General features: G+C 48.0%; 1 protein-coding gene across 1 annotated transcript in view; it reads left to right on the forward strand.

Moving 5' to 3' along the window:
• Window positions 1-337: 337 nt before the first annotated feature.
• The window catches only part of itga5 (integrin, alpha 5 (fibronectin receptor, alpha polypeptide)), a 31,790-nt gene continuing 12,653 nt past the window's right edge, over window positions 338-19,474 (forward strand). Inside the window, exons 1-18 of the mRNA XM_037478060.2 lie at window positions 338-775; window positions 9,034-9,164; window positions 12,833-12,933; window positions 13,400-13,523; window positions 13,629-13,690; window positions 13,786-13,831; window positions 13,939-14,064; window positions 14,160-14,204; window positions 14,419-14,462; window positions 14,684-14,740; window positions 15,299-15,351; window positions 15,538-15,746; window positions 15,850-16,041; window positions 16,130-16,175; window positions 16,585-16,698; window positions 18,041-18,096; window positions 18,350-18,507; window positions 18,894-19,031. Of these exons, the coding sequence (XP_037333957.2) occupies window positions 570-775; window positions 9,034-9,164; window positions 12,833-12,933; window positions 13,400-13,523; window positions 13,629-13,690; window positions 13,786-13,831; window positions 13,939-14,064; window positions 14,160-14,204; window positions 14,419-14,462; window positions 14,684-14,740; window positions 15,299-15,351; window positions 15,538-15,746; window positions 15,850-16,041; window positions 16,130-16,175; window positions 16,585-16,698; window positions 18,041-18,096; window positions 18,350-18,507; window positions 18,894-19,031 (1,908 nt within the window). The 5' untranslated portion in view covers window positions 338-569. The remainder of the gene's footprint in view (window positions 776-9,033; window positions 9,165-12,832; window positions 12,934-13,399; window positions 13,524-13,628; window positions 13,691-13,785; window positions 13,832-13,938; window positions 14,065-14,159; window positions 14,205-14,418; window positions 14,463-14,683; window positions 14,741-15,298; window positions 15,352-15,537; window positions 15,747-15,849; window positions 16,042-16,129; window positions 16,176-16,584; window positions 16,699-18,040; window positions 18,097-18,349; window positions 18,508-18,893; window positions 19,032-19,474) is intronic.

The raw sequence follows: 19,474 nt of genomic DNA on the forward strand, positions 1-19,474 counted from the left end.
AATCTGTTGGTTGGCCAGGTGAAGCTCCATTGACCTTCTCATCACCTTCTAGCAAATAACAGACAACAAAAGCTCAAGATAACTGTGAGATAAAATCAAAAGATTTTTGGATCCATTGTTCTTTCTGGTTAATTATCTTGTGTTGCCGATAAAAGAAAGCCTCTGAACTCCAAAGTGACCACGTTTACACCACACTGGTAAACACGATAGATACATCGACGAGGAGTGTCTTTTTTTTTCTTCTTCTTTTTAAAAAAAAAAGGAATCACAGGCTCCTCCTTCTGTTCCAAACTTTGTCACGGGAGTGGGAACTCCCTGCTCCTCCGTGAGTCGGCGTGCAGAGGAGGCGTGGGCCCGGAGAGAGAGAGAGAGAGAAGACGCCGAGAGGAGCTGCCGCAGCACTAATGACACACCGGCCGCTCACAGTCACAGGGATGCAGTTTTAGCCCAAAAAAACAATAATAACAATCCACACAGCAACTTTCACGCTTGATTTGCCGACCCGAAAAATAACCGGGACAATTTCCACACCGTAAAACCAATTGGCGAGGATTCGTTTATTCTCAGACATGGGCTCGCAGCGGTCTCGCGCAGAGTCGCCGGCGCCGGTCGCCCTCCTCGTCCGCGCGCTCCTTTGTGGCAGCGGGCTGCTGCTCGTCGCGTCCCGTGCGTGCGAGGCGTTTAACTTGGACGTGGAGAACCCGGCTGTTTACAGCGGACCTAACGGGAGCTACTTCGGATATGCTGTAGACTTTTATCTGGCCGATTCTGCCAGGTGAGTGTTTTTTTTTTTTTTTAGAACATAAGTACTGTTATTCTGTTAAGTGCAGTCTGAAAAGTTGTTGTCCGAATGTGTTGCAAACTTTCCATAGAGAGAGGGAGGGAGGGGGGGGGGGACTTAACATTTCTATTTCCACTCTGCAGTTGGATGGAAGACGTTATTCACGAGATGACTCGTGCATAGAAATCCATAGAAAATGAGGATTTCGTGAGTTCTGTAACCGTGTTCTCCAAAGCCTGTTGCCAGCAATCTTGAGCTATCGCATCTTCTTGGTCTGAAGTGCGGCTGCTGATAGTGATGCTTCCCCTCCTCAGTGGGAATGGGATCCCTGTGACAGCAAGCATGCCGTGATCCTCTTGCATTCTTTCTTTTTTTTTTTTTTTTTGGCCTCAGTCCTTTTTTGAGGGACTCCCTAGGACCGATGCATAAATGCTTGGTATTATGTCTCCTACTACTACGAGGAGAAAATACTAGTGTGGGGAGTTCTGACTCGCTGACAACAGGAATGCAGCAAGAAAAGCCCCGAGAAAACTTGACATCTGTATTGATTTACATTTTTTTACACTTTGGCGAGCCTCGGACCAAAACCTGTGGTCGCCATAATAACCATTAACAAAAGGTTGTGCAACCGCATGCAAGGTATCACATAATCAGTCTTCCTGGCTGGGTCTGTGTCCGCTGAGCAGCACCAGCGGAGTCCCGGGCCCACCGTCCGGACCGGGTCAGCATGCTGGGATTTCGGCGAAGCGCTTTGTGCCCGAGCAGGCCTGCCAGAGGCAGCTCTATAGTGTCCCCCTGCGTGTGTCTTCTCGGCGCTTCCCGGGGACGGTCAGACACTGGGACGCAGGGACAACCCCCACCCCGCCTTCCCCTGCGCTCTCTCTTCCAAAAGCACCCTGCTCTTGGTCTCTCCCCACGGGAAGCAGCGACTTCAGGAGAGGGGGATGATTTAGGACGTGAAGCTTGAATGCATGAGCCTCTCTTCTCTCTCTCTCCAGCCTCCCCCTCCTCACTTCCTCCTATGCTGATGTCATTCAGCAGCAGGGCTTTTTCATTCCATCCACCCCCCCCCCCCCCCCCCCCCCCACTGTCTAGCCGCTCTGCCGTCATCTCTCCTTGACTCATTCAGTGCAAGACGGAGTCAACGTCATCCTGGTGATGACTTAACCTGAACTTTTCCACCGTAAGGGATGCCCTGCTCATAGGTGAGGAAATGAGGCAAAGCTCCTGCAGAACAAGATTCATGCTTCAATGTAGCCTCCCTCAACCCAGTGCCCAGTCGTTTTCCCGTGAATGATGTGTATTCAAAGGCGCAGACAAAGTACGCGAGAGCAGAATTGCCATCCTGGCTCTTGACGACTCTTTATCTGCAAAACGCACATATCTGCCCCTTTTCATTCACAGCCTCTTAGATGTGGACACTTATCAGCAGATGTCAGGAGAGTTATGAAACAACTTTGCCGTTATCTTTGGTTTTTGCCGTCACATCATCATCGCCCACACTCGGGAGAGACGGGGGAGCTGGAATCCGGGGGGGGGGGAGGTCAATCGAGGGTTGAGCTGCTGTTCGCCTGGCTACGTTTTAGAAGAAGAAGAAGAAGAAGAAAAATTGTCGCTGGTTGGACTACAGCAGTTAGACCAGACGAGACGGATGGCAGATGCACAGGACGAGGGACGAGGATTCCGTGTCCCTCCGTAAAATGTCCCCGCGAGCACAAAGGCCCACTTTCTCCCAGTCTGACGCTTGACAACAAGTTTATGTACACGTGTCGGGGTCTGTCGTGCCCTCTGGCCTGGTGTAATAAAATTAAGTTTAGACACTGTCGGACAGCCCACCGTGGAAGATAGCCCGAGGACAGTGTCTGTGAGCTGTGAATGGAAGGCTCTAGTCTGATACACACACACACACACACACACACAGGAAGCGCTAGTGGAGTATGGCTCCCCTGTTGAGTGCCTTATCTTCATTACTGAAGACGGCCAACTCTCACGTCGGTGCCACGCACACCGTCCTCGTCATCGTGGGGGGAGAAGTTCTGAGGGCCGACTCTCACCTCGAGTCACTTCAAAATCAAACAACAGTAACTGCCTCCGCTTTTTTTTTTTTTTTGCCGGTGCCAGGCAGAGACGAGGGAGTGCATCACGCTGCAGATAGGAGTCAAAGGGTTGGGGGGCGGGGGGGGGGGGCTGTAAATAATAACAGACCTGGCCCGGAGTGTATGGAAGGACGAGGCAGCTTCTGGTGCCTGTTGAATTGTTATGGAAACGTACATTTATAACCACTTGATTTTGGAATGGAAACCGCTCCGTGAGTTTATAGAGCAATTAAAAAAAAAACCTGATGTGCAATGATGGACGACCCCCCCCCCCCCCCCCGGACGGAGATGTGTTGCAGTCCTGGCAAGTGTTTCAGTGACGTGTCGGAGATGTGCATTAGCTCACCAACAACATTTGGCCGTGAACCGCAACGTGCCGAGGTCAGCCTGTCCGTTCCGAGTTCACCCCCCCCCCCCCCAAATCCGGGGGTTAGAGTTGAACTCATGTTGACTTTGGACCGAGGTCTCTCTTTCGGGCCACTAGGACTGCAATGTTTTCTCACAGGGGTCCTTCCTTCGTATATGATGATATCCATGGAGTTGTGTGTGTGTGTTTTTTTTAAAATGAAACCAGTCGGTGTTGGAGCTGCAGGAGTGCGCGCAGCTTGTGTATTTGTGTTGCCAAACTTTTCTTCATCCAGGTTCTTGCCGTTGAATGCAGACAATAGGGCCCTTTGTCTGATGGCAGAAAAAGTTATGTTTTCTATTTAGGTCATTTTTACTATGACTCATTACTTTCTTACTTTATTGTTCTACCAAAAGAAAAGCTCATTTCCAGTCAAAAGTTGTACACACCTAATGATAATCAGGGTGGTAGGTTTAGAGACGCTATGTCTGCGAAGCTGTCAGCTGGGACGTACTTAGCTAGGCTAGAAATGCACACACAACGTGCCTGTTTAGCTTTTACTAGTCTTGGTAAAAGGGGGGGTGGGGGGCGGGGGGGGTTAAATTATGAGCCTGTGTGCGTTTCACTGGAAAAAGATGTCCGTGTGGCCCGTGGACCTTTCTGTCAAGTCTGCTCCATGGAGCTGGGAATGCCTAGAGGACGTCATGTCTATTTGGGAACGCAGTCAGCCCATTGGTCAGGGTCGCCCTGACTCGTACTTTGCTAGATTTAATCTCTGACTGCCAGGGGGCCTGGTTTGTTTTAACCCTAGGTCACTAAATAACTCTCGTCTATGGTCATTTGGTAGAGGTTGTTGTTTATGTAGCAATAAGCAAATGACACCATGGTTCCCGCTTTGGCCAATTACAGAAATTCCAATGGCGGGAATCCAAATTAGCATCTCATTTTTGCAATGGAAATGTGACGCATCCTCTGGCCGTTACTGTGTGTGGACGCACGTTTCGTATGTATGCGTGGGTGTGGCCCGGGATCGTGGTGGGTGAACAGACAAAATGTTTCAACAGCTGCTTTCAACCCAATCCCCCCCCCCCCCTCCCCCTCCCCCATCATCAGGTCTAATACAACAATCTCTCAATTGTGAGGTGAGAGGACTGGACCCCCTGACGAGGGCATTGTGGAGAGGTGTGAAGCCCCAGCAGTTAAAACTCCCTGCATGAGCATTTTAGAGCGGCTGGACTGTGAAAAGGGGGAAAGGGGAAAGGGGGGGGGCGGGGTTGCCACTGGGGGGGTGGAGGTGAGAAAACGGTTCAGAAAAAAAAAAATGCATTGGCTCAAGTAAGTCATTTGGATCAAAAGTGGAAGGATGTTTAAAACGTCTCACTTGTCAGTGAGCAGCTGGTGGTTTTCACACATTGACTCATGGAGGACGTGTTCTGCACAGCATGATTGCTGCCTGCTGAAAAGTAGCGATTGCTAAATCAGCTTGGTGTGGACTTTGCTCCTTCAAATACCAGACTGGGAACTTCTTGCCAGCTGCAGAGTGCCAATAAAATCTCTGTTTTAAAATATTAAATCTAAAATGTTCCTGTTTTGACAATAAAAAAACATTATTTAGTTACCTTGGCCGGGACCCCTTTTATGCTTTTGAGGATTTTTTTTTTTTTTTGAATCAGATCCTCAACAGACTAGACTGCTCGTCTGATCCACCCTGGTCGGTGCGGCTTTACATCTCAATTGCTCCTTTTCAAGTTCATCCTGGAATGTGGAAATATCTTTAGCTTGTCATAAAATACTGGCTTGCGGGCTTGTAACCAACATCTCCTTCATCTGCTCCCATCTGACCGTTGTTGATGAGAAATGTGGCTTCAGCTCTGTACAGTAGACTCTCTGTAGTCCGCACACGCCATCCCGGAAGGCACTGCTACTCTCATCACCGTCAGGCTCCTGGACGGCAGCACTGAGAATGTGTGTGTGTGTGTGTGTGTGTGCGTGTGCGTGTGCATGTGCCAGAGAGCAGCTCTCGTCCATATGGCGGACGTCAGGACTCAAACAGCTTCTGTCTGGCCTTGGTTCTGAGAGGACGTGAGGATATTCGTGTGGCTCCGTGTGGCCTAGAACAAGTCATCTCTCACACACACACACACACACACACACACCACTTGTCCTTCTCGTTTCTGTCATTTCAGCTGCTTTCACACTAAGTGCCCACACGTGCTTTGTAAAGTCAATATTGCTGCGAGATGACATCATGCAATTATTCATTAATCTGTTCAGTGTGTCAACTAGGGGTCTCCTCCCATTGATCCCGGTACCATCACATTATGCTGCTGAAGTGATTCTCTGGAGGTGTTTTGCCTCCAAATCTCTACTGAGTGGAGGGGGGTGGTGGTCTATACCGATCACCTCGCTGCGTCCGAGTTGCTCTTCTGATTTGGAGCCGCTCCGGTTTAAGCACTTGTGGATCGCTCTGTGATCCGAAAGGCCAAAGCTCCCTTTGTCTGTGCCACGGCGTCCTCCGTGAGCCGTGTTTATGATGATCGCAGCCGGCACTGGCGGGATTAACATATGCGATTTGCTTTCCCCCCCCCCCCCCCCCCCCCTTTCTGGCTTAAAGCGGTTAGTGTTCAAGTGACATCAGCTTTTGCAGCTGGGTGGAAGACAATTAAATGTGGAATGAGACGAAAGGGGGCGGGGATGTGGGGGAGGGGGGGGGGGGGGGGTGGTAACAGAGGAATTTTCCCTCTGACAACCTCCTTCTGTAAAACCCCATGATACATTTTGTTTGCCGCGGCCACGCTACGATAGTGTCACATCAGCAAGTTCCAGCACTCTGCCTCACCCCTGATACGCAACCCCACATACATTGGTGGTTAGAGTCTGGCAACTGCGGTGTGGCGGGGGGGGGGGTTATTCGTTAAATGCCCCGTGATTGCTTGAGCCTCAAATGAGACAACCCCCCCCCAAGTCCCCAGTCACAGTGAAGCTGCTGTTTTCTGCATTCCTTATTCGCGACCCAAATTGCTCGCAGCACTTTAATTAATGCTTCATCGGTGGCTTCCGTGCGGCAGCTGGTGGGGTCGACCATGCTAGACGGGCTGAAGCTGCCAAATGCTTTACAGCCTCCCGATCCCCCTCACCGAGGGATCGCTCGTGTTGCTGTCTGGTGAAACGGGGTTTCGGTGTTCTTCCACCGCAACACGAGACTGATGAATGCAAGTGAGGGGTAATTTAATTCTTCAGTAGACAAAACATGTCAGCGACCTGAAAATTGGCCAATGGCTTTTCAGGTGCATCCTGAGCTTTGCCAGCTGGGATCCCCATCAAACGTGTGATGGTGCAGCGTTCACACCCTCCAAGAACTGGACATCCCTTTATCTCCGAGACGTTCCCGACCACTGGTCCCACTGGTGGTCCTTAAAGAGCCATCTAGTGGCCCACGTAGCTACTGCAAAATGGTTTTTATTTAATTAAGAACATATTATATTTGGTCATTTTCAAAGCAACTTCGTCTAATTCAAATGCATACTTGACCAGTTGAACTTCAGCACAAAATCCATGAAACGTCAGGTGGAGAAATGACAACAATTTTATTGTAAGCAATCTAAATTCTCTGAGATGTAAGTAGTAAAATGTATCAGGTTTTTAAAACAAAAAAGGGGTGTTAATACATAAAAAATATATTCATAATGGCCGGCAGTAATTGGTGACAGCAGAATATTTATCTTGTCTGTACTGACTGAGACTGGCATTACACAAATGTACAGCTCAGTTGATTTTTCTCCTATTTTACTTTAAAAAGTGTCCCCTAGACTCACCACAGTTGCCTGGATTCAAACCAACGAGTCTTTCCTTCAGCTCAACAGCTGAGGATTACAGGTCCCCAATAACAATTACATATATTTGCATACCCATCCAAAGAGTCATGTAGTCGGTCTCCTTTTCACAAAGGAATTTGTAACGCAGCACCCAGACGACTGCGGTTACGGCTTCATTAAATGCTAATGATGCTAAGCTCAACCTTTTTTAAGCACACAGCTTGGAGATAAGGTGTGGGGCGGAGAAACACTAGTTTGGTTCTCGACTGATCCTTTGCCAGATAGAGCCCCATTAAATGCTAATTCCTCCTCATTTAGCGCTTTTTAGATGGTTATCAATCTGCGTGTCCGCACATCTGTGTGTGTCTGTGCGGCAGTGAAAAGTCTCTTCAATCGCCAGCTTGCTGATTACAGCATGATTTGGTCATTATGTTATTTCCCATATTATTTTCCCTATGTCTGGGATGTGTTCGAGTCTGCTTTAACAAAGAAGATGCTGCGGTTTCCTTGGCAACGATTGTGTATACATGATCCTCCAGTTGTGTTGCCAGTTGCATACATGTGCTTGGATTCAGATTATTTGGAAAATGTTATTGACATTTGTTGATTGCATTTGTCGGCTCAGAGCATCTCAACTCGGCAAAGATAATCCCTCTCACAGCGAAGCGTGGTCCGCTTCTTGCTCCCCGAGTTGGACTGTTTTCTTTTCTATTATTCTCCTTTAACACAAATTAGGAGTTTCTGCTCCACTTTTAGGATTGCCATTGCACATCATCTCATCTCTCATGAGGTATTAGGACCACAGCGTTGGACATTAAACCCACGAGTTTGACTCTGTGAGCTCGTCTTTTCTTCTACTCTCAGTAATGTTTTTACAAAACCATAGATGATGAAATGATTAGAAAGCTTTTCCTGACCACCAACGCACTCCGGGCCCCCTTCTGCTAGATTTTTTTTCCTTCTCCCCCACAAGCCATCTCATAACGTTAGTGATTTAGTTTGTCCGAGTTGATCGGTGGCTTCAGCGGGATTAATTATCCTGGATAACAAACCTCGGAATATTGCACGGTTTAACTGCGGTTTTGACCTCGTCTTCCTCTGAACGCTGCCGAGTCCCTCCCTTCGGGGGAGGGGGGGGGGGGGGGGGGGGAACGCTACGCCTGACCAAGACGTAAACGTTCATGCTCCGCTGGATGATCTGGGGCAGGAAAGGGTGTGCCCTTCCTGCTTGGGAGCCCCCTTGACACCGCCTGGTCTCAGTGGTCACTTGCCCCCTTTCACCCTGCATCAATGCCAGTCTGGGATGCTCGTCGGGTCAAGCGGGTCCAGAGTGACGTAATGGCCAAATCATCCAATTAAGACACATTATCTACTTAAGGATATTGTGTCCAACTTTACCCTGGCCAAATCGCTGTTTTCCCCATTAACCCTCCCTCTTGTTTCTCCTTCTCTTATCCATCTCCGAAGAGTCACCTGTCATCCCACGCAGTCTCTCTCTGTGAGCTGAAGTGGCCGGCGGGCCTTCTCGTAGGTGTACAGTACAGCTCCCAGGAGGCGGTAGTTTAGTAGCACAGCTGAAGCAACAAGAGCATGCCTCGAAGCAGCCTGTCTGCTTTTCTGTTTTCCCCGTTGAACCTGTCCTGCGGGGGGGGGAGACCGCGTGTGTTTCTCCTGACTGCGCTGCACTGTGTTTTCCGTGAACACCACAGGTGCATCACCGGTGCACGTGGCATAGTACCCAGGTTCGCACGGGTTGAATTGGAGTCATGCTAAACGGTGCTGCAACCTGTTGGAATTGTTTCGCTTGAGAGTCGGAACGCAGCCTACAAAGCGGTGAGATGCGTTCCTGCATCACGTTTAAAGCTTTTTAATTCACGCCAGGCCACGAGCGACAAACCGCAGCGATGGCGGAGCGTGTTTGTACGGATCGCGGGGTTCGGTAACCATGTAACGTTAGATTTACAGCGAGTCTCAATCTCTGTCCTACTTTTGCAGCGTGAGCTTGGTGATCGGAGCTCCGAAGGCCAACACCAAGCAGGTGAACATCACCGAGGGAGGATCCGTCTTCTACTGCCCATGGAGCCTCAGCCAAAGAGATTGTCACACCATCGACTTTGATACGGAAGGTAAGCATGGCGGTCCGGAAGCGGCACTAACAATTCATCAACCAGACCAGATCCTCTTCGAACTCCTCAATTTGAGTTGACCGACTTACCTGGTTGTGTGAGAAACGGGATGTGGTGTGTTTTTAAATTCCCTTAAGACAGCAGAGCTTTGCTGCATCTCTGGACGCTTTTGAAGCCATCAGCATTTCCTCTTGGCTCCTGTTGTCACCAAACAGTTCAGGATCAGGCGTCAGCGTTCCACTCCACTGAGCTATTGTCGGCCGATTTGGTTCCCGAATGCAGGGTGAACCTCCTTTCTCCCCCCCCCTCTTCCTGTCCCCTCTTTGGGGATGAAAAGGATAATGGGCTGTTGAAGAACATTTTGAAGGATGCTCTTTTCTTTACCTAGGTCGCGTTTGTGTTGCCTTGCCCCAGGAGTGTTAAGGGAGATAAGCGCAACCAATAAACAAACAGGTCTCACAAAGGAAGGTCCTGTTTGTGTGACAGGTGAAGCAGACACCCCCGGTCCTGACAAAAAGGTTCCAGTTGGAATAAGTCAAAGCATGGGAGAGAACACAAGGACATTGAGGAGGTTGTCTGATGATAGGATTCATGTTTCAGGATGTTGTCAGATTACCCATCAGCCCGTTTTCTACTACAGAAACAGGGCCAGGTGAGCAAAGGGACAGATAAAGTATAAGGACTGCTGTCTTCTGGAATGAACTTACCCTAAAAAAAACACACACGCAACAGCGTGAGGTTAATTTGCCGAGGGGGCATTTGGCTTCTTTCCTGATGCTGAGCATTGTCGGCCAACTTAAATTCATTGTCCACAATGCACAATAAGGACAAAAATTCCAGAGTTTCCACTTGTTTCACAAGACCTGGTTTAACAATATGCTTTTATTGGGCACACCAGTGGTGGGTGCCCTTTGCTTCACTGTTTTTTACGTTATCATTCTTGCGACATAAAATCTAGCGTTGGCTGGAGGCCACAGTGAGTGATGTTGTGTGCAAGCAGCAAGGCCTCACGGTGAAGGTTAGTCCCCTGGGCTGTCCTTCATATTTTCCAAGGGCCTTTGAAGAAGCTGTTCAGAGTGTCAGTCGGTTCCAACATCTGGATCGCAGCAGATCGACCGTACAGTCGAGGAACAATTAAAATATGGACATCTGCATGCATACGGCAACTGTTACATGGATGACCTTTCAGGAATTAATTTACTGCAGATGTGATATTTCTTATTGTAAGTTCTAGAGCCATGAAAACAAAGTTCCAGGGAAAATGAAATTCCTAAGCCTCTGTACTACAGAATATTTCAGTTACGTACAATTTGGGTGGGCTGGCTTACAATTTAGTGCCTCACAAAGGGCTGTATACACATACTGTGTTGATTAAATCTGTCGATTGATTAATGGATGTCAATGCATTACTTGAAAGTTCCTTCATTTATATTGCTAAATAGTTTCACTATATTACCCCATAAAGTTTAAACAGACATTTTCACTTTCATCTTCACCATGAATGCCAGTCTAACATTGTGCTACTGTTCCACTAGAGTTTTTGGTGTCATAGGTCTCACTGTCTCTCGGTGTGTTTGAGCTCTGACCCATGGGCCATGGACCCTCTTAATTAACCTAAACTAATTGGGTCAAAGTAGCCAGAGGCCCCCCTCCCATCCCCTTCCGCCCCCATCGAGATAAGAGCCCGTCTATGGATCTTGGCGGAGGAAAGTGGAGCAAGGGCAGTAGGGAGGGTGTGAAAAGGGCACATACAGGATGGGAGGAAGGGGAGGTAGGGTAAGAAAGCCAGAGGGGGGGGGGGGCGGCAAGAGGAAAGAGGGAGAAACCAGAGCCTTGTTCCTCCGCTCTGTTCCCCTGCTGTCGGTACTCCCACAGGGGCGGCTGATGTGATGAGTGAATTTGGCCATTTGTCTTCAACCCCACCGACACACACACAGAAATCCACGCACGCACACACACACACTCACACAGCGGCTCGGCCTCCACTAATGGCTGTTGTCTCACGCACGGTTCAAAGGCTAGAGGGAGTCTATGGACGCTCTCCAGACCCCCACACTCCTCTGCTGGTCCCAGGAGACACGTCACGTCAGCGCAGCGCTCTAACCGGCCTCCCGAGGGGACTTTGGTCAGATGGAGCCCGTCTCCGACTTTCCCCTCTATCTCCAATCTGAATCTGCTCCGACTCCCTTGCACAACAAACAGAACTTTTCAGCCCCCCCAGTATGGTGACACGGGACTAATGCTGATAGCAATGTGAGGGCTTAGATGCTAGATGCTAGATCCAACTATTTTACACGGATAGTTCATTTATCACAGTTCTGGTTGCTTTGGTAACGCGACACACACCGTGACTCACTGCACACTGTAAACTCAACATTTATACCATCTCTAGCCATACTTTTGTGTGTAGGGTTTATCTTTTTGATTGATTCTGGGCTTTTTTTAAGCAACCAAAGTTATTTGCGTTTGCCTTGTCTCACAAGGGCTTCTTTTGTTATGAAAATATAAAAAGAATGAAAGAAAACGGACCCCGCAGTAAAACAGATCTAGGAGCCATTTATTTAGCTGTTCTTATCATTAACTGTATTTTTGTACACATGGACTATGGTTCAAGGGGTCGCTGCTGTATGTGGGAATGAATAATGTTTGAAGGGAACCCCGGTGTTTGAGATTAGGCAGATACGGTTGTGTTATTAAAAAAAAAGAAAACCCTCTAATCTCTCTGCTTACTGCCTCGTGGGTAGAAGGGAGCAGCACTCTCTGAAAACACATGAGAGAAAGGCCATATAGACATGTTGACTAGGGCGAGATAGTGTAAGGAAAAACAAATGGGAAGAACGAGATGAAATAAAAAATGAAATCCGAGAGAAAATTGGAGAAATGTGCAGCTATTAGGAAGCTGTTCCAGAATGTGTATGTTATCGTTGGACTCCGGCCGCTTCGCTGTTTCCACAAAAACACGGAGCAGCTCCGAGTTGCTGAGTTGGCTGGGAGGAAAAGCCGGGGGGTCGACAGCCTGCTTTCTTCACGTCAACACAGGTCGCGATCTCTTGCGTAGTGTAGCGTCGGACCCTGTTCTGTTCTCTCTTTTGCAATATGCCTGTGGTCTGACCGAGTCTCGGGAGTCCGTGTCTTGCCAAGGGTTCGGAGGGAGTGATTCGCTTGCTTTTGAACTTCCCTCAAAGATGTCAGCTCACACTCGTGACGCCCCTCAGCGTGTGACTTGATATGGAAGGGATGCGACTCGGTTTGACGGATCCATTTTGGGCGCATTTCGTTCTTCTCCGTTGCTGAACTGACGTGACATCTGTCCACCTATAAAGTTGAGTTTTTAAAATTTGACTCCCCTGACCATCTGTCATGTCACCTGCAGCTGTCAAAGCGTGGAAGTGGGAGATCTGCGTTGGTGGCCAGGTGGTCAAACAGAGGGAAGGGTCAGCGAGGTTAAGCTCGTCCGGTCCAAACGGAGAACTTCTTCAAATTCTCACCCTGGTTGTCTTCAATGAAAAATAATGCGACAACTGGTGCAAAGCTTTCTCCTGCCAACTGGCCAGATGTTTCCCCCGGGTCGGAATGGGCCGAATCAAGAGACTCCAGAGCCACACGGAGGAATGCATGTTATTTCACGGTGCTGTCACTCAAAGTCATTTCCTCCCTGTTTTTCCCAGGGAATCGCAACGTCTTGCTCAACAACACCGAACATCAGGGAGACTTTAAGTCGCACCAGTGGTTCGGCGCCACCGTGCGTTCTCACAATGACACAATTCTGGTAAGCTGACCCTCTCCGGGGTGGGTGGGGGACTTTGGGGGGTTGGGCTGCACCACGACACTGGTGCTCTCTGCTGTTTATAACTGAAGCCTCCTCTGGCCACATGGCTGTAGGAAACAACTTCTACTTGATGTCTCACTCACCCGGGGTCCACTTTTCACCACCAGTCTCAACACACCACAAATAAATATGTTGTGCCCCCCCCTCCCCCCATACCCCTAAAACTTGAGCCGCCTTTTGTTTGTTCTGGTAGTATGGGTTATGACCTGGGTTGAGTTACGATTGAGTCCACGCTCCAGATGTACCGCTGACCTAAGCCCCCGGAGTTCAGCAGTGTGATGTTGCAACTGGGAAAACATCTCCCACCTGCCAAACTCGCGCCATTCATCACCAATTCTCCTCCCTCCCCTCCCCCCCTACCCCGGCAATCCGTATCTCTCTCTCTCCACCCCCCCTTCTGACCCAGGCCTGTGCCCCGCTCTACTCCTGGCGGACCCAACAGGACGTCCCCCACTCCGACGCTACAGGGACTTGCTACCTCTCAGTCAAGAATTTCACCAGATTTGTGGAGTACGCTCCCTGCCGCACAGGTAACCATCACCTCTCTCTGCGTTAGTTATGTGAGGGTAGTGATATTAAATAGTTGTTGCTTTGAGGTGAGTAACGATGCACCACGTCATTCCTGCGTGTTTCAGAGATCAGCGCTGCGGTGGGACAAGGCTACTGTCAGGGAGGATTCAGTGCCGACTTCACAACGGTAATGACTAAGTAGCTGTTAGTGAACCACAAGGGGTTTGTAGGATGATCAGTTCCTGTTCGATTATACTAATTGTCTAAGTTCTATCTTTTCAGGATGGCCGAGTTGTATTAGGAGGGCCAGGCAGCTACTTCTGGCAAGGTATGTGTAGGGCACAGCAATCAGCGCCTTGGGAATGTGAAAAACAAGCCTCCAAATGGTCTTCCAGGTTAACTTTTTCATTTCCCCCCCCCCCCGTCATACTTCAGGTCAGGTGATAACCGCAGCCAAAGAGGACATCATCAAGGCTTACTATCCAGGCTTCTTCATGCAGTCCGTGGAGAGACAGATCCAAACCAGACAGGTGATGTCTGAGCACGATGACAGTTACCAAGGTATGGGAAGCTTTTTTTTATTAGAAGCACATTCGCACTTCTCTTCATCTGTTCACGAAGCAGGCGGAGGCTCAAGTCTGTCCTCTTGTCCACAGGGTACTCAATTGCTGTCGGGGAATTCAGTGGCGATGAGGTGGAAGGTAAGTCAAATAAAATAAGGCATGCAAAATAGGCCAATTGTAGGTTAGGCATGCAGGATGTAAAACACAAGTATTACAGCCGAATTAAACACAAGCTACACTATTTTATTTGATTATTATTGTATATATGCACACTGAACTTATCTTACCCTCCTGCTGGGCTTGCCCTGAAATGTCCCCCCCCCCCTTTGCTTCATGTCTTTGTGCGCCTCAGATTTTGTGGCTGGCGTTCCAAAAGGTCTCAGGCTTTATGGCTTGGTAAGAAAGCTTAATTGCTCTCATTTTGGCTCCAATTTTGATGCTTTTATGATGAAAGATCTCCACTTCAGATTTGCAGACCGAGGCAGGAAAGAAAGAAAACAAGCGTATTAATGTTGTCACAGTGGGGATTATTTTTGCAATGAATTCCATACCAGAGACTGTGTTTATTTTAAACTGTATACAAAAGAAGGTCACCATATGTGGCTGCTGTGTTGCAGGTGACTATTCTGAATGCTACAGATCTGAAGACCATGATTAACTACACTGGTGAGCAGGTGAGTCAGAGCCCTGGTAGAGCTAAAAGCTCCTTCATACTCCGCTTCCTCTGTGTTTTCTCTGTTCTGCTCATTATAAAGATTCATAACTTGTTGATGTTGTAAGGAAAAATAACTTCCTTTACAACGTTCCTAACTAGATTTTGGTCTCTTTTGTGGTTTGTTGTAAAGTTATTGAGGGGGAAGGTGCAGCGGCAATTTGTGCAAATGGGAATAGAAATGGAACTAAGCTTGTTTAAACAGTGATGATTGACTCAGCTGAATAAATAAAATCACAAGTGAATTTGATTACCCTTTGGTAATTCAGACTGCTCCCACAATTTGCTTTTCCAACTCAAAATTCATCGCAGGAACTGCAGGAAATTAAACAGATCTGGAACAGAATCGGCACCAAACTGGGCCTCGCTTGTTAAACGTATCGGGCCTTCATGTTTCCCCCTTTTTTTTAAACCAGTGGCGCAGAGTGTATATATGATGAATTATCGCGAACAAACCGAATCTTGATGATGATAATGTCTTTTGATCCTAACATGTTTGGTCATGGATTTTTCTTCACAGATGGGATCATATTTTGGGTATGCAGTGGCAACGACTGACATCAATAGTGATGGGTAAGTAGTCGCCTCGTACGTTGTCTGCGTTTTTTTACACCTCGGCACTATGCCTTCCTTCCTCTGTCCCTTCCTTGCTAGATCATTCTCTGCCAGAGTCTAGATTGGAAGCCACCGCTGACCCATTACAGGCGTCGTTGTGTCTGCGCTTGAATTGGTCCGTGATTTTCCCTTTATTGTCTGCAGGATGGCTGACCTGCTGGTGGGAGCTCCCATGTTCATGGTCCGAGGCTCCGATGGGCGTCTGGAGGAGATGGGCCGGGTCTATCTTTACCTGCAGCGGGGCCCCGTGAGCCTGGAGCTCCGCCTGCCTAACCTGACTGGCACCCAGGCGTACGGGAGATTTGGCAGCACCATTGCGCCCTTGGGAGATCTGAACCAGGATGGTTTCAATGGTAAGAATGGGAATCCAAGCAAGGAGGTTGATTGAATAGAATGAGTTTTGCGTCGGGGTTTCTTTGGCTGCTGTGGCTACATTCTTCATTGACCTTTTGTTAGATGTGGCTATAAGCTGTCCTTTTGGAGGGGAGGATCGGCAGGGACTGGTCTACATCTTCAACGGGTACTCCGAAGGACTCAGGGAAAAGCCATCTCAGGTGATAACTGGCCAGTGGGCTGCTGGTGCGATTCCTGCCAGCTTTGGATTTGCCCTCAGAGGGGCCAAGGACCTGGACATGAATGGATACCCAGGTGAGTGAGATTTCTAAGTAGGCGATGGCGATCAATACTTTTTTATATATTAAGTGTGTTTTCTAATTCTGATCCTTTATTTCCCCAGATCTAATTGTTGGTGCCTTTGGAGTGAATAAGGCAGTTCTTTATAGGTATATTGTTTTGAATCACATACTGAATGTAATCATGAAACTTGTGTGTTTATCTACTTTTATCTAATTGACTTTCTTCCTCAGAAATGAATACTCGCGTCTACACCACTAAACTGTTACTGTTTACCAAGGTTTTAAGTCTTTGTACTAAGCTAAGCATCATATATGCTATATATTGAGCTTCTTTTAACTCTCAATATAATGCAAATGTTGATCTTTTCCTTAATATCAAACTTTTCCTTTAAAATGCCATTTGATATAATTTCATGGAATCTCTTCCAAGCAGTAATGGAATATAAAACTATTTATTTCTTAGTGAAACTAGTTTTTATTGGTTTAGAATAAGCCTCTGATATCTACTCTTCACAGAGTCCGGGTCTTTAGTCCTCTTTCTTTTTATTACCCACAGATCCCGGCCAATAGTTAACACCAGTGCCATTCTGACTGTTAACCCCACAAGGATCAACCCTGAAGAGAAGAACTGCATGGTCACCAGTGGAAACACCAGCATTCCTGTTTCCTGGTGAGTGCTCAGCGGCTTGTCCTGTGCCAACGCTTGTCTTCCTGTTACTCCTCTTCAGTACTGTTATGGTGGTATTAGTTTGTCCCAACTGCAAAAAAAAGAAGGATGCTTCCCCATTTCCCCCAGATGCATGAAATCCCATCCTGACGGGAAGTCCTGATAAGGAATAACCTTTCCATAAGCAGTTGCTTTATTTATTTGCATCCGCTCTTATCTGACCCATTTTCCAAAAAGCCCTGTATCTCACGGTTTCTGTTGGGAAATAAGTTGCTGAATAGCAGCATTGTTGGCAGTTGTTTTGGCCTCAACCAAACTTGCTCAGCATTCATCTCCTGAAAGGGGGGAGAGGAAACAGACGGCAAGATGGTTGACACCACGCTCATGTGTCTGCTTTACCCTCCACCCCTCCCCTTTACAGATCCTGATCCATAAAGGAAGCTCTTGTATACATGTGTGTCTTGATTACACTACGTTGCCTGGTGATGAGGAGGTTTTGGTCGGGGTTGAAAAGGGAGCACAAGGGATAATGGGATGGGGAGGGGCTGCAAAGCTTTTGCTGTTGCGTTTGAATGAGATATTGTTTGGTGGTGGAACACAGCTGGGAAACATCAGGACACGTAGACTCCCGTGAGCGTGAACACACAGCCATGCAGGAACAGGCAGACACAGGAGCTTATACATGACGTTAATACTACTCCTTGGAAGAAGTTCTAGTACACACTGTGTCTCTTTGTCTCATTTTTCACCTCGCTTCCCTTTCCTGTGTTTTTTTTTTTTTTCTTTCTCCAATGCTCTCTCTTTTCCCTTTCTTACGGCTTCCAGAGTCTGCTCTGTCGCTCTTGTGAGGCTTTACTAGGTAAAGGATTGGGGGAGTTGGGGGTTTTGCAAGCTTTTGGACTAGCAGTTGCTAGTTGCGCAGATGATGTCATGGGAGACAACTACAGGCTTATGTAGACGGCCATTGACTGGTTAGCACTGAAACCCGAGCAGGCCTAATTTCACCCATCTTAAGTTGGCCATTCCTTGTGAGTGGTTGTGTGTGTGTGTGGAAACGGAGACGGACCAATCCATCTGCTTGGCTGGCAAACGTGGTCAGATGCCAGCGTGTTTCCAAACATCTGGCAATTAGTCATATTATGCATTGTGTTCCCGTTACGTCTTGTACATTGTAATGTAAAAACCATGCAAGCAGCTGAGACCAGAGACGTGGGCCGTGAGAGAAAGTGAGAAGCGAGTGGGGGGGGAAAGGAAAGCAAGGCGACTTGTGTCCACAGTGTATTTATACAGAATCTGAAGCTGATATGCATCCCTCTTCATGTTTTCATCCCCTCTGTCCAAACAGTGTTAATCTGAGTTTCTGCATAACTGCTGAAGGGAAGCACCTACCAGAAATCATAGGTGAGCCAATTTTTCACATCTGCATTTTCCTGGAGGTAATTGTCCCAAAAAAAGCATAGTAATGTTTTGAATCCATAAGTCTAGTTTTGTGTTTTTGCAGGAGATGTTGAAAAGACCCTCTGTGATCCACCTTTAATGACCATACCTCTTCTCTGCTTGTACCTCTTTTCTATCAACTCCTTTTCATTGCCTCTAATTGCTCTGTCCTTAATGGTGCTGTTTGTGCGTGTGTGTGTGTGTGTGTGTGTTCCAGATTTCCAGGTGGAGGTGCAGCTAGATAGCAATAAGCACAAGCAGAAAGGTGCCGTGAGGAGGGCCCTGTTCTTGGATTCCCAGCAGCCTTTGCTCGAGAGGAGTGTGAGCTTGCGCCATGGCATGCGTGAATGCCAACAAACCAAGATATACCTAAGAGTACGCTCTTATTCACACTAATAGAAAATGTTGGACTGTGATCGTTTGTTCTGTGACTCTTGTATCCAAGCACGTTTTCAAAGAACACCAATGTCAGTACATCCCACCCGATCGCTTCTGCCCATGTGCGACTCTCCGCAGAAATGAGAAAGTAGGGAGATGTCGCTTTTGAGAATTGCTCATGTGCTATCAATAACCCGAAATTGGCAAAAGGGGAAGCTAGACCTGTCGTACTGGATGATGAAAGCTTTATGGCATTCATTCTCTGTATGTTTTTAATCACGGTCAGCATACATTACAATGATCCACAGCTCTACCACACATTCTGCATTTTTGTACAATCTGCATCTGACAAGACCTGTGGACGCGTGTTTCTTTGATTGCAGGGTGAGAAAGAATTCAGGGATAAACTCTCGTCCATCTACGTGTCCTTGAACTTCAGCTTGGATCCAAAAGCTGCTGCCGACTCCCACGGCCTGCGGCCCATCCTCAACTATCAGACCACCAACGTAATCGAGCAGAAGGTATTTTGATGACCTTTATTCCGCCCAGCACAGTCAACAAAGCCTGGATTTCTATACGGTGTAAAAATTGTTCCCTGATAACCTAAGTGTTGGATTTGGATATCCAACACGTTAATCCTTCCCTATGTAACCGGCAAGCTGCTCACTGACTCGCTCCTGGCCCGAATGAAGAAAGAGTCTGTTCCTCTGAACGTACGTTCAGACCTTCTCTGCCTGGACGAGGTCTCGCGTGTCCGGAGAGCCGTTTTTTTTAAAAAGAAAATGCGAGGCACATGTTCGAGCGTTTCCCTTTCCCAGCAGTTATTGCTTTTAGCCGCGTTGGCTGCGTAGCTTTGCCTAGGTGACTCGACGCAGACGGTTGGTAGATGTGTTTAGGGAGGGGCACAGCCAGGCTGCCCGCCCATATGGTTCGGTTCAGCAGAGTGTTCTACGCGTAGGCGCCC

This window comes from Pungitius pungitius, chromosome 1, assembly GCF_949316345.1.
Source record: "Pungitius pungitius chromosome 1, fPunPun2.1, whole genome shotgun sequence".
In the NCBI taxonomy this organism is placed as follows: Eukaryota; Metazoa; Chordata; class Actinopteri; order Perciformes; family Gasterosteidae; genus Pungitius; species Pungitius pungitius.